Genomic DNA, 16,354 nt, shown 5'->3' with positions numbered 1-16,354 from the left:
CCAACCCCAGGAGGGCCACAGGGCTAGCAAGCAAGCCATCTAACTCCAAGCCTTGTTTCTTTCACTATACCAACTTTCTGGCCTGACGCTATTTTTAAAAAATGTTTTTATTAATGAATGAATATGAAATTCTTTAATATCAGATACCATTTTTCTTCTCTTTCTTGGCTATGCTGTGCTGCTTGCAGAATCTCAGTTCCCTGACTGGGGATGGAAATTGGGCCACAGCAGTGAGAGTGCCAAATCCTAACCAGTCGGCCGTCAGGAAACTGCCCGCCCCCGTGTAGCTAATTTTTATATAAGACACAAAAGAACAATTGACCACTTTATAAAAGAATCATTTTTATTAGGACTTAGTCAAAATGAAATGGCTTCTCCTCCTTCAAAGAAGCCCGCTTCTCGGGGTCTCTGCTCTTCAGGGCAGAAAAGGCTGATAGGAGCCCTCAGCCCCCTCGCTCCTGGTACTGTCCCAGAGCATGCCAAGGGAGCAGACACGCTCCACTAAATGCACTGTTCACCGGATACGTGAATCGTCTCTTTTAAAGGGTGCTGAGACTGTTCAAGAACTCTTAGAGGTGGCCAAAGACTCAATCCCTCCAAGTCACTGGAAGAGAACGCCAGTGGTCCTGAAGGCAACGGCGGGGCTGCGCTTACTGCCAGAAGAGAAGGCTGAGGCGCTGCTCTTTGAGGTACATTGTTTTGTCTGTTTGCTTGTTTTTACAAGAAACCAGTGATGGCTTACCTAGTTTCTTAGGGAAAAGGGATAAGTTCTGTTAAAATTTTATCTGGGGAAAATGAAGAGTGTGGCTTTCTAAGTATTATAGGATATGTTCGGAATCTGTTCTATTGCCTTAGGAAATCTAGATTTCTTTCCTCCTTTTGCTAGGTAAAAGAGATCTTCAAGAAATCACCTTTCCTGGTACCAGATGACAGTGTTAGCATCATGGATGGATCCTATGAAGGTGGGCAAGGTGTTGATGTATGGTGGGGGAGAAGGCCAGGGTTAATAAATATCCGATTAAAGGCACTGGAGAGACAGGGGTAGGGGTGCTGAAGAAAAAGGAACAAATAAGCAAGGAGGAAGGGGATAGCGGGAAATGGAAAGATGGGGAGCAGGAAATGTGTGTTTTAGACACGAAATTTAGAGATAAAAGAACAAAGGTGGGGCCCAGGAAGAGGGGAAAAATGCTCTGGATGTAATCTTTGTCTTTCTTTCCTTTTTTAGGCATATTAGCTTGGGTTACTGTGAATTTTCTGACAGGTAACACATTCTCACATTTATCTAAGGACTTAACTGGGTTTCACACATGGTCAGGGAGCAAAATACCAATACCTTTTTTCTTCATATTGTTCTTAAGTTTTTTTTTTAAAAAAAAGGAGGATGGGGAGGAAAGAGAGGAAGTTAATGTTTATTACCTGCCTTCAGGACCTCGGCTGCAGCAAGAGTCCTTCCTGGTTAGCCTTTGCTTGCAGCCTTAGGCGCTGGGGAGCATGGAGTGTTTACAGAATGCCTCCAGTATATGCCAGGAGTAGGAGAGAAATTGCAGACAGGGGAGTGTTGGGCTGTCCAGGAAGCACAAGATGCTCAGAGCTGACTGTCATTCACAGGTCAGCTGCACGGCCACAACCAGGAGACTGTGGGGACCCTGGACCTGGGAGGGGCCTCCACCCAAATCACGTTCCTGCCTCAGTTTGAGGTGAGTCAGATACATACGAGGGTCTGGTTACCAACCCACTTGGCACACATTTCATGGTGCTAAGAAAGGGCCCCCTTTCAGACAGCGGCTCCACCATGAGCAGGCCGAGTAGTGTCAATTAATGACTGACTGAACTTGCTCTCACTGTTCAGAGTCCCTTTGATTCCTCAAGTCTTGTGAGATGAGCAGTGTAATCTGTCTTCTTTGTCTCTGATTTTGGAGGGAAGGAGAGGGAGGGGATACTGAGGATAACATCTTCAGACAACTGTGGATCCTGAATAGTCTTTTTGCTTTTTCTGTTTTGCAGAAAACCCTGGAACAAACCCCTAGGGACTACCTCACTTCCTTTGAGATGTTTAACAGCACTTATAAGCTCTATACACATAGGTGAGGGAGAGGAACATGGAGCAATAATATTTTGCATTGTATGATTCTCCTAACTTTTCAAAGCATTTTCACATTTCGTCACACCTGACCAGCCTTACAAAATCTTTGCCAGTCCCCGAAGGCCTGTTAACTGAAACCTGAGCCACTTACCAAAGCCCAGGGGACCCAAGATTCTCTATTCTTGCCCTAAAAACATGTAATAGTAATAAAATAAAAAGTAATATAAGATTTAAAAAAATAATGTAAAAGAGTAAAAAAGATAAGTAATATAAGTCAAGTTTTCTCTAGAGACGGAACACTCAGAGAAAGTTCAGCCAAAGCTCTGTGTCAGCTTCTTTTAAACTGACCTCAGATGCTCAAAATCCAGCCTAGAATTTGATCACAGTTGGGCTAGAAGCTAGGATAATGAGAGCTTTTCTGCCGATGGTTCCCAGGGTGGAACCCTAGGAAGTGTCACCATCTCTGGCCTTTAAATCATGGAGAGTTCTTACTGCACAGCCTTGGTCTGAACTGTGCAGGAATTACTGTGTGTTGTCTGCATGAGATGAATAGGTCACAGAGAACAAGTTTTTCCTCCCTCCAACGGGAGACGGAGAAACCATATTACTTTTGGAAGAAGGAGCTTTAAGCTGGAGAATTCAGGACCGGCATGAAATTAGTCAATCCTGTATTTTACAGTTACTTGGGATTTGGATTGAAAGCTGCAAGACTAGCAACCCTGGGAGCCCTGGAGACGGCAGGTTTGTCTGGGTGCCTGTGCTGGTGGGGGTGTGGTGAGAACGACACCAGTGCTCAGCTTGCCTTTTCCCTGCCGTGGCAGTGATTCTGTGGCAGGAGGGGTTATGCTGAAGTAGGAGGCATACGTTGTATAATGGACACAATAATGGCAAATTCCTTTTCTACTTTATGAGTTCAGATATTTTTATAGATATATTATTCACCATTTCCAGCATGAAATCTGTTGGTATAGGGGTCTATGGCCAGAAGGCTGAAGCATCTGCAGTAATTAAAACTCAAGGAGTAAATTTGGCAGGAGCTCGCTCAGGCCCTTAAGTTTTATGTGGGAGGTGCAGGCAGCAGTCCACTTACCAGATAGAATAACTGAACAGCTCCATTCCTCTCTTCAGAGGCAGAAAAGGGGTCAAAAGTTCAGCTTTTGGGGTCAGACAGAAGCAGGTTCAGTACCAGTCTTGTGATCTGGGGCCAGTTAGCTAAACATCTTGTGCCCCTTTTCTTCACCTTAAAAGAGATTTTGCATTTAATTCAATTTGTATGGCATGTGGTTCACAGTAAGCTATTATTGTGATGATGACTTGACATTTCAGAGTTCACATTTTCAGGTGTATTAAGTCTTACAACAACCAATGAGAAGAGTAGATCAGTATTTTTCCCCCTTTTTTAGAAATGAGGGAACTTTATTCCATTATAGGTTTTAGATTTAATATATGATGAAAGCCAACAACCCCTCTGCCAAATAAATATAAGCATGAAAATTTGCCTGGAGTTTCAGGGGGTTCACCAAGCCCATCTGTGAACCCTGAGAGTAAGAATTCATATCATAGGAAGCAGTCACGGAACTAATTCCATATGATTTTAAGGCCCAGCCACCTTGATAATAGCTTTTAACCTTACTGGCTTCTTGTTTGGCTTTCTTTCTCTCTTTCCCTCACACCCTTGCCTCTTACTTTGTGGTCTGGTTTCTTCCAGGAATTGATGGACACACTTTCCGAAGTGCCTGTCTGCCGAGATGGTTGGAAGCAGAGTGGATCTTTGGAGGTGTGAAATACCAGTACGGTGGCAATCAAGAAGGCAAGTGGTATTTTTTCCACTGGTTGAAATTACGTTTATAGTAGAAGTCTGGAAAAGTCCCATGGGAAACTTCTTCCAGAGCTCAAGAGAAGAGAAGCTTGTCTTTTGCAGGAACTAATTCCAAGGAGATGTTGGTGTGCCTCCAGGAGTAGTGTATCATGACAGAGAACACGGCAGCTGTCACTCTCTCTGCAGCTCTTTCCCTGCCCAAGTGTTGTGGATCCATTAGAAACCTCTTAGCTGGCATCTAACTTATTAAGGGTCTCAGCTCTCTGCAGGGTGAAACTGTCTCAGATTCAATTAATGCTTAGCTATTTCAGTTAGAGAATTGAGGCAATAAAACAGTAATTGATCTTAGGTATTATAAAAGGCATAGACATTCAACTCAAGGGAGCAACTTAATTCTTCCAGTGAAGGAAGCAGGTGAGCCTCTGCATACTTATCATAACTACCGTGAAACGCAGTGCTGGGCTGCAGCTCAAGGTGGGCCCTGGCTTCTTTGGTGAACTCAGGTTAGGGAGGAAGCTCCATGGAGAAGCAGGTACCAGTTTTCCAGAGGGATGAAGCCGCAGAAGTGTGCTCATCTTTGTCTGTAAGCGCTTTGTCCCGAGCCTCAGCGCGCCTTGGTCCTCCTGTTCTCCCTCAGCAGCTTGCCTCTCACTTTCCCTCCTTGCCCTTTGCCCCAGCAGGAGAGGTGGGCTTTGAGCCCTGCTATGCGGAAGTGCTGAGGGTGGTGCAAGGAAAACTTCATCAACCAGATGAGGTCCAGAGAGGCTCCTTCTACGCTTTCTCTTACTACTATGACCGAGCCGTGGACACAGACATGATTGGTAAGTTCACGCCAGGTGTCAGTGTAGGGAGAGCTGGGCAAGCCTGTGGTGGGGAAGGGAGGGGACAAAGGAGTGTTTGTGGTGCTTTGTTGAGCTGCTCACCCTGCTTTGCTCCCAAGTTACTCAAGTGGGAGAGTCTGGTTTAGAATCTTTTGGGACTAGAAGGTGGCCTAAACCAGTATACATGAAGTATATTCTAAACAAGTATACATCAAGTCTTTTTTTTTTCTTTTTTTTACATCTTAATGGAGGTATAATTGACATAAAATAAAACACACATATTTCAAGTATATGATTGGGTAAGTTTTGACACTTGTAAACACCCACGAAACCATCACCAAATTCAAGATAATGATTATACTCATCACCCCATCCTCTCTCCACTTTATAACTGTTTTTCTTATCATAATAGTAACACATTTTGTTTAGCGGTGAGAATGTACATATGTGATCAGTCATGGCCTGAGATATGAATTAATTTTTTATTTTCTACTGTATTTAATGGCCCCTTTTTAATGGGCCAGTTTTTTAGCTGTAATTAAGCATACATAACAGATTATAAATAAAATAAATGGCATAGATTATATTGTAGGGATATGTCATGTTTGTTTATCTCATTTTTAATATTGGAAATTTTTTACTTTTTCATTATTATAAATATCACTAGGATAAATTTTCTTATGCTTCCTGGAAGGCCTTTTGACTTCAACTGCTGTTCTGTTTCAGATTATGAAAAAGGGGGTGTTTTAAAAGTTGAAGATTTTGAGAGAAAAGCAAGGGAAGGTAAGTGTCAGTGGAAATCACTGAAGGCAAGCCCGTGAAGCTGTGCCTGCCAATGCCAGTGACCTTAAGGTCACCTGATGCACCTCAGCCAGCAGAAAGCCTCTCAGCAGGCTGGTTTCCTATCTTTGCCAGCAGTTAAAAGCATTAAGTGGCAAAGAGAAAAATGAGAATACAAGAGTTTGGACAAATGGTGAAAACCTTTTCTTCTTACTATATTTCTTTCTCATTTTTTAAAAAGAAGTTGAAATAGTGTTATCAGTGGTAATAAAACTAACCATCAGAATATACAAGAAATTGTTGCAGAGGCTTCCTTGAAGGAGTCCATCATAAATGCAAATAACTGATCTCATCCAGAGGCTGTGAAATAGGACTAACTGGTATTTCCCTGTCTTCTGGGTCTCAGCATTAACACTGTATAAGGGACTTAGTTGAATTAAGCCCCAACATTAGGTCATAGAAATACACGTCATAGCAAATGAACTAGGTAGGGCCCACGCACCTTTGAGTATATGAGATGTCACGTCAAAAATGTGCAGGTTCTTGATGAGCTGGGGTCCTGCAGAGGCTGTCACTGCACAGTTCTAGCCCCTGAGACTCCCAAGCATCTGGGAGAGGAAGAATGAGGGTTCTGCTGTGCTTATTCTCAGTCCGTATTTAGAGAAAGTCATGCCTCTCCGATGGCTGCAGACTTGGCATTGCACTCTTCTTTCTCTCACTGCCAGTGTGTGATAACCTGGAAAACTTCACCTCAGGCAGTCCCTTCCTGTGCATGGATCTCAGTTACATCACCGCCTTGCTGAAGGACGGCTTTGGCTTTGCAAGCAGCACCGTCTTACAGGTAAGAGAGAGGACACTAGTGCCACGTAACAGTCCTCTCACTCCGCAGCTGGGGAGAAAGAGTTAAAAACTTGTTTAGTAATCAGAGTGGCTGCAGGTGGAATTTGGAGATAATTTCATTCAGGCTATGGACAAGGCAGTGTGCAAGGCACCATGAATATGGGAAATCAGCTTGATGCAGTAGCGGCTTCTAAGTACTGTTGACCCTTGAATAAAACAGGCTGAATAACATGGATTCTTTTCAATAGTAAGTATTAGAGTACTACACAATCTGTGGTTCGTTGCATCCACAGATATGGAGGGCTGACTGTACAGTTATATGCAGGTTTTTGACCACACAGGGGTTGGCACTTATAATCCCCTGTAGTTCAAGGGTCGACTCTATATTACCAGGCAAGCTATCCCAGAGGTCATAGAGCAGAGTGGTTTGTGGCCAAGTTAAGATGCCCAAGTCACATGGTTTATTAAATCAATTTCAAAAGTCAGAGTGAGAAGCAAGGGGAACACACAGATGGGGTGCAGGCAGCGCTGTACTTCCTGAATTCTGGGTTCATATGTCCTGCCTGTCTTTGCTGCTGACAATGTGGTTTCAAGTACTGTAGGTAAAGTTTGGTCAAGGGAGCACAAGGACAAAGGGTGCCTGGGGCAAAGCTGCTCTTTTTGAAGGGGCACCGGCCAGTGGCATCAGCTTGCTCATTAGTCCATTTGATGATTTTGTTTGGCAGAGGACATGAGGGACCTCTGCCAAAGGTTATCACCAGTGAGTGGCTTACTAAGACCTCAGGAGCATTGAATGCCTTACGTAGTATGTTGTATGTATTTTATGTGTGCCTCATATATTTAGTCGGAGAAGGCAATGGCACCCCACTCCAGTACTCTTCCCTGGAAAATGCCATGGAGGGAGGAGCCTGGTAGGCTGCAGTCCATGGGGTCACTAAGAGTCGGCACGACTGAGCAGCTTCACTTTGACTTTTCACTTTCATGCATTAGAGAAGGAAATGGCAACCCACTCCAGTGTTCTTGCCTGGAGAATCCCAGGGATGGGGAAGCCTGGTGGGCTGCTGTCTATGGGGTCGCACAGAGTCGGACACGACTGAAGTGATTTAGCAGCAGCAGCAGCAGCAGCATATATTTAGTGCCTCTTGAGTTTTGGGTCCCTCTTTGTCTTCCTTACTTAATCTGTAGTAGCTTGTTATCTATTCCAAACACATAAGTTTCATCCATCCCATATTTTTTTATATTCTATACCATAACTGAGTAATTGCACATTTTAGTTACAAAGATGATTAAGATGTAATCTTTGTCCTCAAATATTAATAGTATACAGGCCATTAGAGGAGATGTAACAGACATACAACTATGCCACAAGGCAACTTTGAATTTCAAGGTCAAGTTCGTAGATTGTAGTTTGTGAAGTTCCCTTCTCTTGTGTCACTTCCCCTTCCTGTTTCTTCATTTCCAGATCAGTTTATAGTGCCTCATTTCTTATGTTATACAGATTTCATAAATTCATTTGTACAAAGGTATTTGGATTTAATGTTGTTATACCTGCCGAGAATATTGGCATTTAAGGGGTTACTTGCCCATATTCAGTAAAGTGTAGTGTTAAAAGCATGCCTCTGTTCTCCATCAGATATGGCTTCAAGCTCTGATTTTGCAAGCTTTCTAGCTCTGTAGCCTTAGATGACTTACCTCCCCTCTCTTTTAAGTTCCTGATTCAAAACACGGGGGTCCTTAGAGTACCCATTTCTTAGGGCTGTTATGAAAACGGAGATGAAGTACAGTGCCTGACACATAGTAAGTTATTAATATTGTTAGTGTAGGCATTTCACACCAGTGGGAGGCTTGGGGTCATCCTAAGCCCTCAATACTAAGTTAACTACTACCTGTACTTAAGCATCAACAGTAACCAAATCATTTAAGGACAATTTTCTGCCATTTCCATTTCTGGCATCCTTTACGTCTTCATTTCAGTGGCAGCAGAATTTGCATCAGGGGTGGGCAGTCCCCAGTTCCAGAGATCACTTCACTTTGGCATCGAGGTCCTGAGGACAGAGGGACATTTCAGGGTGGTGGGGCTAGGGGGTACTCCCAGTGTGACTTGGGTGTCACAGACTAAATCTCAAGATAATGATGCACACACCATTCTCAGCTTTTGGCACATTGACTGTTGACTTAATTTTATTAAGTTAACACAGAAGTACTGTGTCATAAGAAGCTAGAAGATTAAAAGCAGTCCACTGATTTGCAAACCTGGGCATAGCATCTTTATAATAGCTTATGCAGAATTCCAGTAAAACTGATAAAAATGGAGTTATCTGGTTGAAGCAGAGGTAGGAGGCCTGGAACACCACCATCTGCCTCCTATCTCCTTTGAAGCACTTCTAAGGAACCTCTAGGATTCTGAAGAAACAATTTGATAAAGGCTAATCTAATCCTGTTATGCAGTTGAGAAAATTAACTTTTGCCCAAAGTCACTGAACCAACTCAAGCACAAACTGGCCTACAATGCCTAAAATCCCTTGGTTGGTTATTAACAAGTGCTTAAGAAGAGGAGGTTAATTACAAAGTATGAACTGAGCAGCTTAGTATGTTCTTTCCTACCCCTAAATCTACTGCTGCTGCTAAGTCACTTCAGTCGTGTCCGACTCTGTGCGACCCCATAGATGGCAGCGCACCAGGCTCCCCTGTCCCTGGGATTCTCCAGGCAAGAACACTGGAGTGGGTTGCCATTTCCTCCTCCAATGCATGAAAGTGAAAAGTGAAAGTGAAAAGTGAAAGTGAAGTCGCTCAGTTGTGTCCGACTCTTCACGACCCCATGGACTGCAGCCCATCAGGCTCCTCCGTCCATGGGATTTTCCAGGTAAGAGTATTGGAGTCGGTTGCCATTGCCTTCTCTGCTAAATCTACTAACTCCTGTTATATATTTAGTTTCAGGACTAGGGAGAGTTCAGAAACCTATCTAAAAGATCCTTTTCAGAAGTCCTGAGTTGAGACCACTTCCTGGGCCAGAAGATTCAGGGATCAGATGGGCAGGTGTAGGTAGGGGCATTAGGCAGTGATGGGAGGGGAACTTGCAGGGAGGGTTGGGAGAAGCCTCCAGAGACTGGCTACTCCCACTGCTGCCTTGGTTTGGCCATGTAGATGATCTGGGAAGATATTCTCTGCTTGTTATGCTTGCTAGAGTTGAAAACGGAATAAAAATGTGAAGACTTTTTTTCTCCTTCCCAACAGCTCACGAAGAAAGTGAACAACATCGAGACCGGCTGGGCCTTGGGGGCCACTTTTCACCTGCTGCAGTCTCTGGGCATCTCCCACTAAGGCCACGCCATTCTTCTGAGGCCTGCATTTGCCAATATTTTTAAAGGGAGAACGAGAGAGGAAAGGATTCTGTTGTGTTCTGCGCTAGTCTGGGGGCCACCTGGACTGAAGCCCAGCAGCTGGTTTCACCAACAGGAAGGGGCTTTTGTAGACAGGTCTTGCCCTTGGGTCTAAAGATTGGGGTTTAATTAATTTTAATTAATCAAATGTGAACTGTTTCCTAACCACTCTTCATGCACAGCTGGTACCAGAATCTAAATCTTTGAGGTTCCTTGTATATCAGAGAGCCAAAAGTAACAGCTTTGGAACTTAATCTTAGGGAACCCGGGATGGAACCGTGGCAACCAAAGAAAAATCTCATTTCAGCCCTTTTAGTGCCTCATCCCTTTGAACATTTTAATTATCCTCTTAGATGTTAAACTGATGACAGTCCCATGACCTTTTGACACCGGTATTTTTCCTACACTTTGCCCTGTCCCACCTTTACTTCCACTCACCTGCCCTTAAAGAAAAAGGTTTTGCTTTCCATGTGTAATTCAGAGAAAAACACCATATCTGAAGTTACACGATCCCACTTTGTGTTAGCGCCAACCCAGCCAGCTGAGAGCAGCCATTCTAAATCTCAGCAGGATGGAGAGCAACTCCTCATTGGCCAGAAGTGGGACATCCAGTTAAGAGGACACGTTTTGGGAGGGTGTGTCTGCCTTGTACAGACCACTTTTTAATCAACTTTTTATCAGTCAACCCTCGGATTAATGAACATATCCAATCTTATATAAGGAGTATGTGTGTGTTTCCTGTGCAAATACCTCCTCCTCCCCTTGTCTTTATATTGTCATCCTAAATTTAATTTCTTTGTATTGCTAATACAGCTATACCCCGGTTTCTGGTAAGAGGTCTGTGGGTGTGCTTTCCAAGGATCTAGATTTTGGTAATAGCCCCTTTCAGCTTGCACTTTTAGTCTTCATAGCAGTGTCTCTTTCTGCCCTGCCCCCTGATCATTTCAGCTAGCATCCTCTACATAGCTGTCTAGTCCCAGGGTTTCTGATACCCTTCCTGGTGAGACCTAACATTTGACTTGGTTGGCCATCTTGGCCCACATCCATATAGTGGATGCTCACTTTGAATATTCAGCATTCGATTCTGTGAATTATTTCCCCTAAAGTCCATTATCTTGTTTTCTCCCACATGACCATCATTTGCTTGTCTACGCACTTGATTGTTCTTGGACTTGGAAGATCTTCCTGAAGTCTGGCTCTTTACCTCCAGCTTCCTTCCAGCAGAATTGTATCTCCACACACTTGTAGCTTCCACAGTAGACTCAGCTTTTTCACATAAATACACTCGGCCCTCACACCACTTCCTGGGGAACCTTATTTTTAAAGATAGTCCATTGAGTCAAGAAATATTTAATATCTGATATGTGCAGATAAGTCCATTGAGTCAAGAAATATTTAATATCTGATATGCACAAATAAGTCCATTGAGTCAAGAAATATTTAATATCTGATATGTGCAAATAACTAGGCAAATTTCTATATAGTTATCCCCCCAAATTTGTTTTTTCAATTCTATGCGGCATTTTTTCATTCTTCACACTAATGTTTAATTATACTGAGGTCACCTTTATACCTATTCTCTTCCTCCAAAAATGCTAAAACAGAATGAAATAATAGAAACAGCTAAATAATGGAAATAATGGAAACAGCTAAAAAATGTAATCCAGTCTTCTACCCATTGCAGTCCCTTAATGCTTCTAACTCGTTATCACTCAGTTTCTGTTTAGGCATGTTCCCAGACAACTCATTCCACTTTGGGACTGCACTGATGTTAGAAAAAAAAATCCCTCCTCCATAGTCTTACTTCTGCTCTAATCTCTCCTTCCATAGTCTTTTGGGGCTTCCCTGGTGGCTCAGATGGTAAAGTGTCTGCCTGCAACGTGGGAGACCTGGGTTCCCCTGGGTCGGGAAGATCCCCTGGAGAAGGATATGGCAACCCACTCCAGTATTCTTGCCTGGAAAATTCCACGGACAGAGGAGCCTGATAGGCTACAGTCCATGGGGTCACAAAGAGTCAGATACAACTGCGCGACTTCACTTTCATTTGCATAGTCTTTTGGTGTTTTGAAGAAAACACCTCCTACATCCCTTACATTCTCTTTAACATACTACTTAACCTCTGGACCTTCCCATCTTGTCCAAAGAGAAGGCCGTTAGAACCAGTCTTCATACACTAAATGCAAGATTAGGGACAGGGAATCCCCTGGTGGTCCAGTGGTTAGGACTCCATGCTCTCACTGCCGAGGGCCCAGGTTCAGTTCCTGGTTTGAGAACTGAAATCCCATAAATTTCACTGGGGGAGACCATTTCCCACTAGAAACCACGTTTTCCCAAGAGATAAGCTATGTTCACTAAAGACTCCTCCAGCTTGATGGATTCAGAGGAGTAAGATTTCCTGGTCTTTTATCACCAGTTTATCTCTGGAACTTTTTTTATAAAGGCCACACATTGTTCAGCTGACTTCTTTAGTCATCCCAAATACTTTCAGAACTCTTGGGTAGACGCATTATAACTCCAGAAATGTAGCTACATATTTTCTGATAATCTTGATTAGAACATCTGGAGAATTAACCAGTTTATCCATTATAGGAACAATTTGGAATGAGAATTTTTATTTCTTACAAAAAAGTTTGTCTATTCTTTCTGCCGCTAGTATACTTTTTGGGCCTTTTACGAGAGGTCTTACAGGGTCTAGTATTGGTGATGAGGTTTCCTTTCTGTGAATATGTTATGTATTTCAAATACTTGGGACAAGGCCCGGCACACAGTGGATGTTGTGTGTGTGTCTTCAGCAAAACATCCTCTGTGGGTTATGGAGGTCCTTGCAAGGTGTGCCTTAAAATTCATGTCTTGCCTGATTTTGTTTGCGTACTTTTGTAGAGTCCATGTTCTTTTTACCTTTCCATTTTCTTATCAAAGAGGACCTTTTTCCCCTACAGTGACCTTTCTGGACTTTGCCAGTAATCACCCAGCTTTTCCCAGAGCTGCCATCTTTCATTCTGGGCACATTTTTCCTGAGATTCCAGGAAGACTTGAAACATTCACGTTTTTACTCTAGGATCTTATAAATTTTCTGCATTTACCTGAAAAGCTCCCCTGTGGTAACACATTTCCCACTCCTTCAAAAATATTTCCCAAGAAAAGCTTACCTTGGGTCAAAAGCAGACCGTTATCTTCTTTCATCTTCAAATCAGACTTCTGAGCAAGATATTCTTTATGGCATACAAATCCAATGGATCCAAAAATCTCTTCGATAGGTATCTTGGGTACTGTGAGGTAAGCACTTCAAAACTGCAGAGTAAAGCAACCCGCCCCCTGCCCAGGTCTGCCAGCAGTCTGCAATCAAACATGAACAAATTCTGCTGCTATTCAGATTCTTTTCTTTTGACCTGGTTCCTGAGGTCTTTTAACCTGTGCAATGAAATTATTTATTGTTTTATGACAGAATACAGTGGTGTCCCACAGAGGAGCCATCGATGAAAAATGGTGCTGTGACAAGGAAGTAATAACTAGCATTTTAAAACTTGGTTTCCTTTTAAGAAAGTCTAATATACCTATAATAAAGGTTAAAGCAATTTGTCTTATTCTGCATTCTAGCATTATTAGTTTAAAAATAGCAGTTCTAACAAAAATGCATCAATTGACTTTCTAATTCTTGTCTATCAAAATAAACTATAAATTTACAACCAGCATTTTTTAAAAAGTTGTATAAATCTTCTTTTTCAAAAAAATTGTTAACAAGTAAAAATGAATGAGACGGCACCTTAGCAATTTTTGTTTTAAGTAATAAAAATTTATTTTCAGCCAAGTCATAGTTTTCCTTTGGTTTTTTCCCCTTGGCTTGGTTGATATGCCCTCCTCACCATAAATTATCACTCATTATTTGGGCTTCAAAAGTTCATTAAGCAGAGGAGAAAAAGAGAGAAGAATTCTAACGTCAATTTATTTAATTTTGAAACGACGTGATGGTCTTGGAAAAAGATGTTCGATATTCATTTTTCATCAACATAATCTCCAGAAGAAGAGTACTCATTTGCTTGCAAAGGCCATAATCTGTTCCTAGAGATAAAATGAAATCAAGTGAGTGATACTCTTGATATTTTAAGGTATGAAGGCAGGTGAAGATAATACTTTAAAATATTTAAAGTGATTGAAGCAAAAATTCGTGATAGTTCCAGACAGATTCTCCTTCCAAGTCCCTCCAAAGTAACTTTTAATGGAGGTTTCTCAGGAAAGAAGCTGGACAGCAGCAAAAGGAGTTTAAGCATCTTTAAGAATCCCTATTCACTATTTTATATCAAGTTACTGCTTCCATGTGGGCTAGTACCAAAAAGCCCAGCAGGGACATTTCTGCTCATAACCACTGGGGAAGGTATTCAGATAAAGATGATAATTTAATAGCCAAGAAAATTAATTCAAAGAAATTAAACAGTCATCGGCCAAGTCATTCCTCAGTGAGCATGATTCTTGGAGATCTGGGAGAGCTCTCTTACTTTGAGTGGAGACACTGCATTTGTAGCCTGCAAGCCCCAGGTCCTGAGCAGCACGACGAGGGTGGCCCTGGTAGAATAGAGCCTCTTCAGTAGGTCCGTAGCAGCCAGAAGAGCGGTGTTGTGACGCTGTCTGTCTGTTTCATAACTTGTGAGGTGGCTCATGGAGCCTGGAGGGAAAAGGCAAGGTTACCTCCCTAATTCTGCAGTGCTGTTTTCTTTCCTAGCAAACCAGATGCATTTATGCCCACTCTGTCTGGCTCCTGAGGAGTCATTTTCCTAATCTTCCCATATTATATGAGCTTGGGATACTTCTCCAAGGTACACTGAATCCTTACCTAAGTCTTTGCCATTGAAGGCTGCAGTACTGAGGTGATGGAGCAAACTGGAGATATCCCCAAAGCCCATGTTGACACCTTGTCCTGCAAGTGGATGGACCCTGTGGGCTGCATCCCTAAGAATAAAGCAGAGTTCAGGTGTGGCCTTCAGCCAGAGGGAAAAGGGAGCGGCTCTGCTGTTACCATCTTACCCAATGAGGGCCAGCCGAGGCCGGACGTACTCGGCAGCGTGTCCCAACCCAAGAGGAAACAGGACTCGGCTTTTGGCGTCCACCCTGGCGACACTGGGGGGCAGCTGGCGAGCTGAGACTCTAGTGGGCTTCAGAAAGGCAACTGCGGACTGCAGCATGGAGCCAGCTGAGTCGATGAAGTCTGTGTGGTTCACATCACTCCACTGAGTAGTATCGACCACAAAATAAAGTGAAAGTTCATCAGCAATTCCAGCGGGGAATTAAAACATTCAACAAGGCAAGCATTTTATAACCACAGCCATGGGTAGTGGTACCACAAGTGACAAGCCCCTCAAATGAATGCAAAATGCAATTCCCCGTCATTCCCCACAAGCTGTAGATCAAGTCAAACTGCTCATGAGCCGCCCCGCCCCTGCCTACCTCTGAGCTTCATCTTTCACCATTCCTAACCCTCAAAATGCACGTGCCAGCCACAAAGCAGCTCTCTCTACAGCATGCTCTTGATTCCACACACCCCTCTGCTTAGAATGTCCCCTCAATTCTAGTTCACCAGGGTAACACCTAGGAGTGTCCAGAAGCTACCATCGCTTTGTAAACCTCCCTCCAAACCGTCCTCTGTGTCTGTTGTTCTCCTCCAAGCTCCATAGTATAGCATCCTATGCAAACTCTACACTGGATCCTAACTCATTTCTGTGTCCTTCCTCACTCTGAGCTTCCTGAAAGCAGGGGCTGTATCTCACTTGTCTACCTCCAGGGCCATCTACGTAGCAGCACTCATAACTTGCTGAACGAATGCACTGCAAAGGCCTTATGCCAGGAACATATACTAAATCACCCAGAAAGGGTCATCATTACCTTGGAAGCCCCTTTAGTACGTTTAGTTCCTTTTGCTCTTGCTGGCTTCTGTTAAAAATTATCAAAGTATTATCACTTCAAAAAAAGTTACTTATCCAAGTAACTTCCACACAGGCAGCTGTTTCGGTCAGCAGAGCAGCAGCCCACGACGCTCAGAAGTGCACACAAGCCAATTTCTGTGGTTTCACATTTTCCTGAAGCCTCTCCCCCATGTAATCCAGATCAAGTGGTACAGGTCCAAAGGGGCAGTGTGTTGATTATTCCTTTCTTCTTACTCAGAACCACCTTTCTGGATCTATCCCCGCAACACATCATCGGCAGGTGATACTCACAAAGGCGGAGTTAATGGCATCCACAAACTCCTCCTCTTCCATGCTGACCAGCTCTGCTGCATGTTCATGGGATGTGGACCAAACCAAGGAACTCAAAGTGTCTGAGAGCTGTGTCGAAAGAACATCAATGCCAAGGGCTGACACTTCTGTTCCTAAGAGCTCTCAGGTGCGAGGGACGATAAGAAGGGGTAACAAAGCTAGTCTGGGCATAGTCCCTTGCAACTAGCAAAAGGCTGAGTGGAGTGAGGTTCTAAAAGGAGAAGAGTTGACATGCTTAAGAAGACAAGCCAGAAGGACTTCTTACCGGAAGCAGAGCAATGGGCCCAGAGGGGAGAAATCTCTGCCAAGCTACATTGTTTTCGGTGGCCTACAACACACAGGAGAAGAGTCCTTGTCAGAAGTGCCTGGTACCAGTTAGGCATGAG

The 16,354-nt window shown here is 43.4% G+C and overlaps 2 protein-coding genes across 10 annotated transcripts in view; one reads left to right on the top strand and one right to left on the bottom strand.

The window, feature by feature from the left end:
* The window catches only part of ENTPD5 (ectonucleoside triphosphate diphosphohydrolase 5 (inactive)), a 35,869-nt gene extending 22,338 nt beyond the window's left edge, over nucleotides 1–13,531 (top strand). For 7 of the 8 annotated variants that reach the window (XM_061429424.1, XM_061429430.1, XM_061429431.1 and 4 more), the window contains 11 exons: nucleotides 546–689; nucleotides 887–962; nucleotides 1,226–1,261; nucleotides 1,609–1,697; nucleotides 2,005–2,084; nucleotides 2,763–2,824; nucleotides 3,792–3,893; nucleotides 4,580–4,723; nucleotides 5,450–5,506; nucleotides 6,229–6,344; nucleotides 9,578–13,531. In XM_061429424.1, coding sequence (XP_061285408.1) covers nucleotides 546–689; nucleotides 887–962; nucleotides 1,226–1,261; nucleotides 1,609–1,697; nucleotides 2,005–2,084; nucleotides 2,763–2,824; nucleotides 3,792–3,893; nucleotides 4,580–4,723; nucleotides 5,450–5,506; nucleotides 6,229–6,344; nucleotides 9,578–9,664 — 993 coding nt within the window. In that variant the 3' untranslated portion in view covers nucleotides 9,665–13,531. The remainder of the gene's footprint in view (nucleotides 1–545; nucleotides 690–886; nucleotides 963–1,225; nucleotides 1,262–1,608; nucleotides 1,698–2,004; nucleotides 2,085–2,762; nucleotides 2,825–3,791; nucleotides 3,894–4,579; nucleotides 4,724–5,449; nucleotides 5,507–6,228; nucleotides 6,345–9,577) is intronic. The other variant, XM_061429432.1, reaches the window with a different exon arrangement.
* The window catches only part of COQ6 (coenzyme Q6, monooxygenase), a 14,800-nt gene continuing 11,940 nt past the window's right edge, over nucleotides 13,495–16,354 (bottom strand). The window contains exons 7-13 of one of the 2 annotated variants that reach the window (XM_061429418.1): nucleotides 16,234–16,296; nucleotides 15,930–16,037; nucleotides 15,598–15,645; nucleotides 14,743–14,945; nucleotides 14,552–14,667; nucleotides 14,217–14,383; nucleotides 13,495–13,782 (exon numbers count right to left, since the gene is read on the bottom strand). In XM_061429418.1, coding sequence (XP_061285402.1) covers nucleotides 13,753–13,782; nucleotides 14,217–14,383; nucleotides 14,552–14,667; nucleotides 14,743–14,945; nucleotides 15,598–15,645; nucleotides 15,930–16,037; nucleotides 16,234–16,296 — 735 coding nt within the window. In that variant the 3' untranslated portion in view covers nucleotides 13,495–13,752. The remainder of the gene's footprint in view (nucleotides 13,783–14,216; nucleotides 14,384–14,551; nucleotides 14,668–14,742; nucleotides 14,946–15,597; nucleotides 15,646–15,929; nucleotides 16,038–16,233; nucleotides 16,297–16,354) is intronic. The other variant, XM_061429419.1, reaches the window with a different exon arrangement.

Source organism: Bos javanicus, chromosome 10 (assembly GCF_032452875.1).
Source record: "Bos javanicus breed banteng chromosome 10, ARS-OSU_banteng_1.0, whole genome shotgun sequence".
Lineage (NCBI taxonomy): Eukaryota > Metazoa > Chordata > Mammalia > Artiodactyla > Bovidae > Bos > Bos javanicus.
The sequence above is the reverse complement of the archived record's forward strand: the minus strand, read 5'-3'. Positions and strand labels throughout refer to the sequence as shown.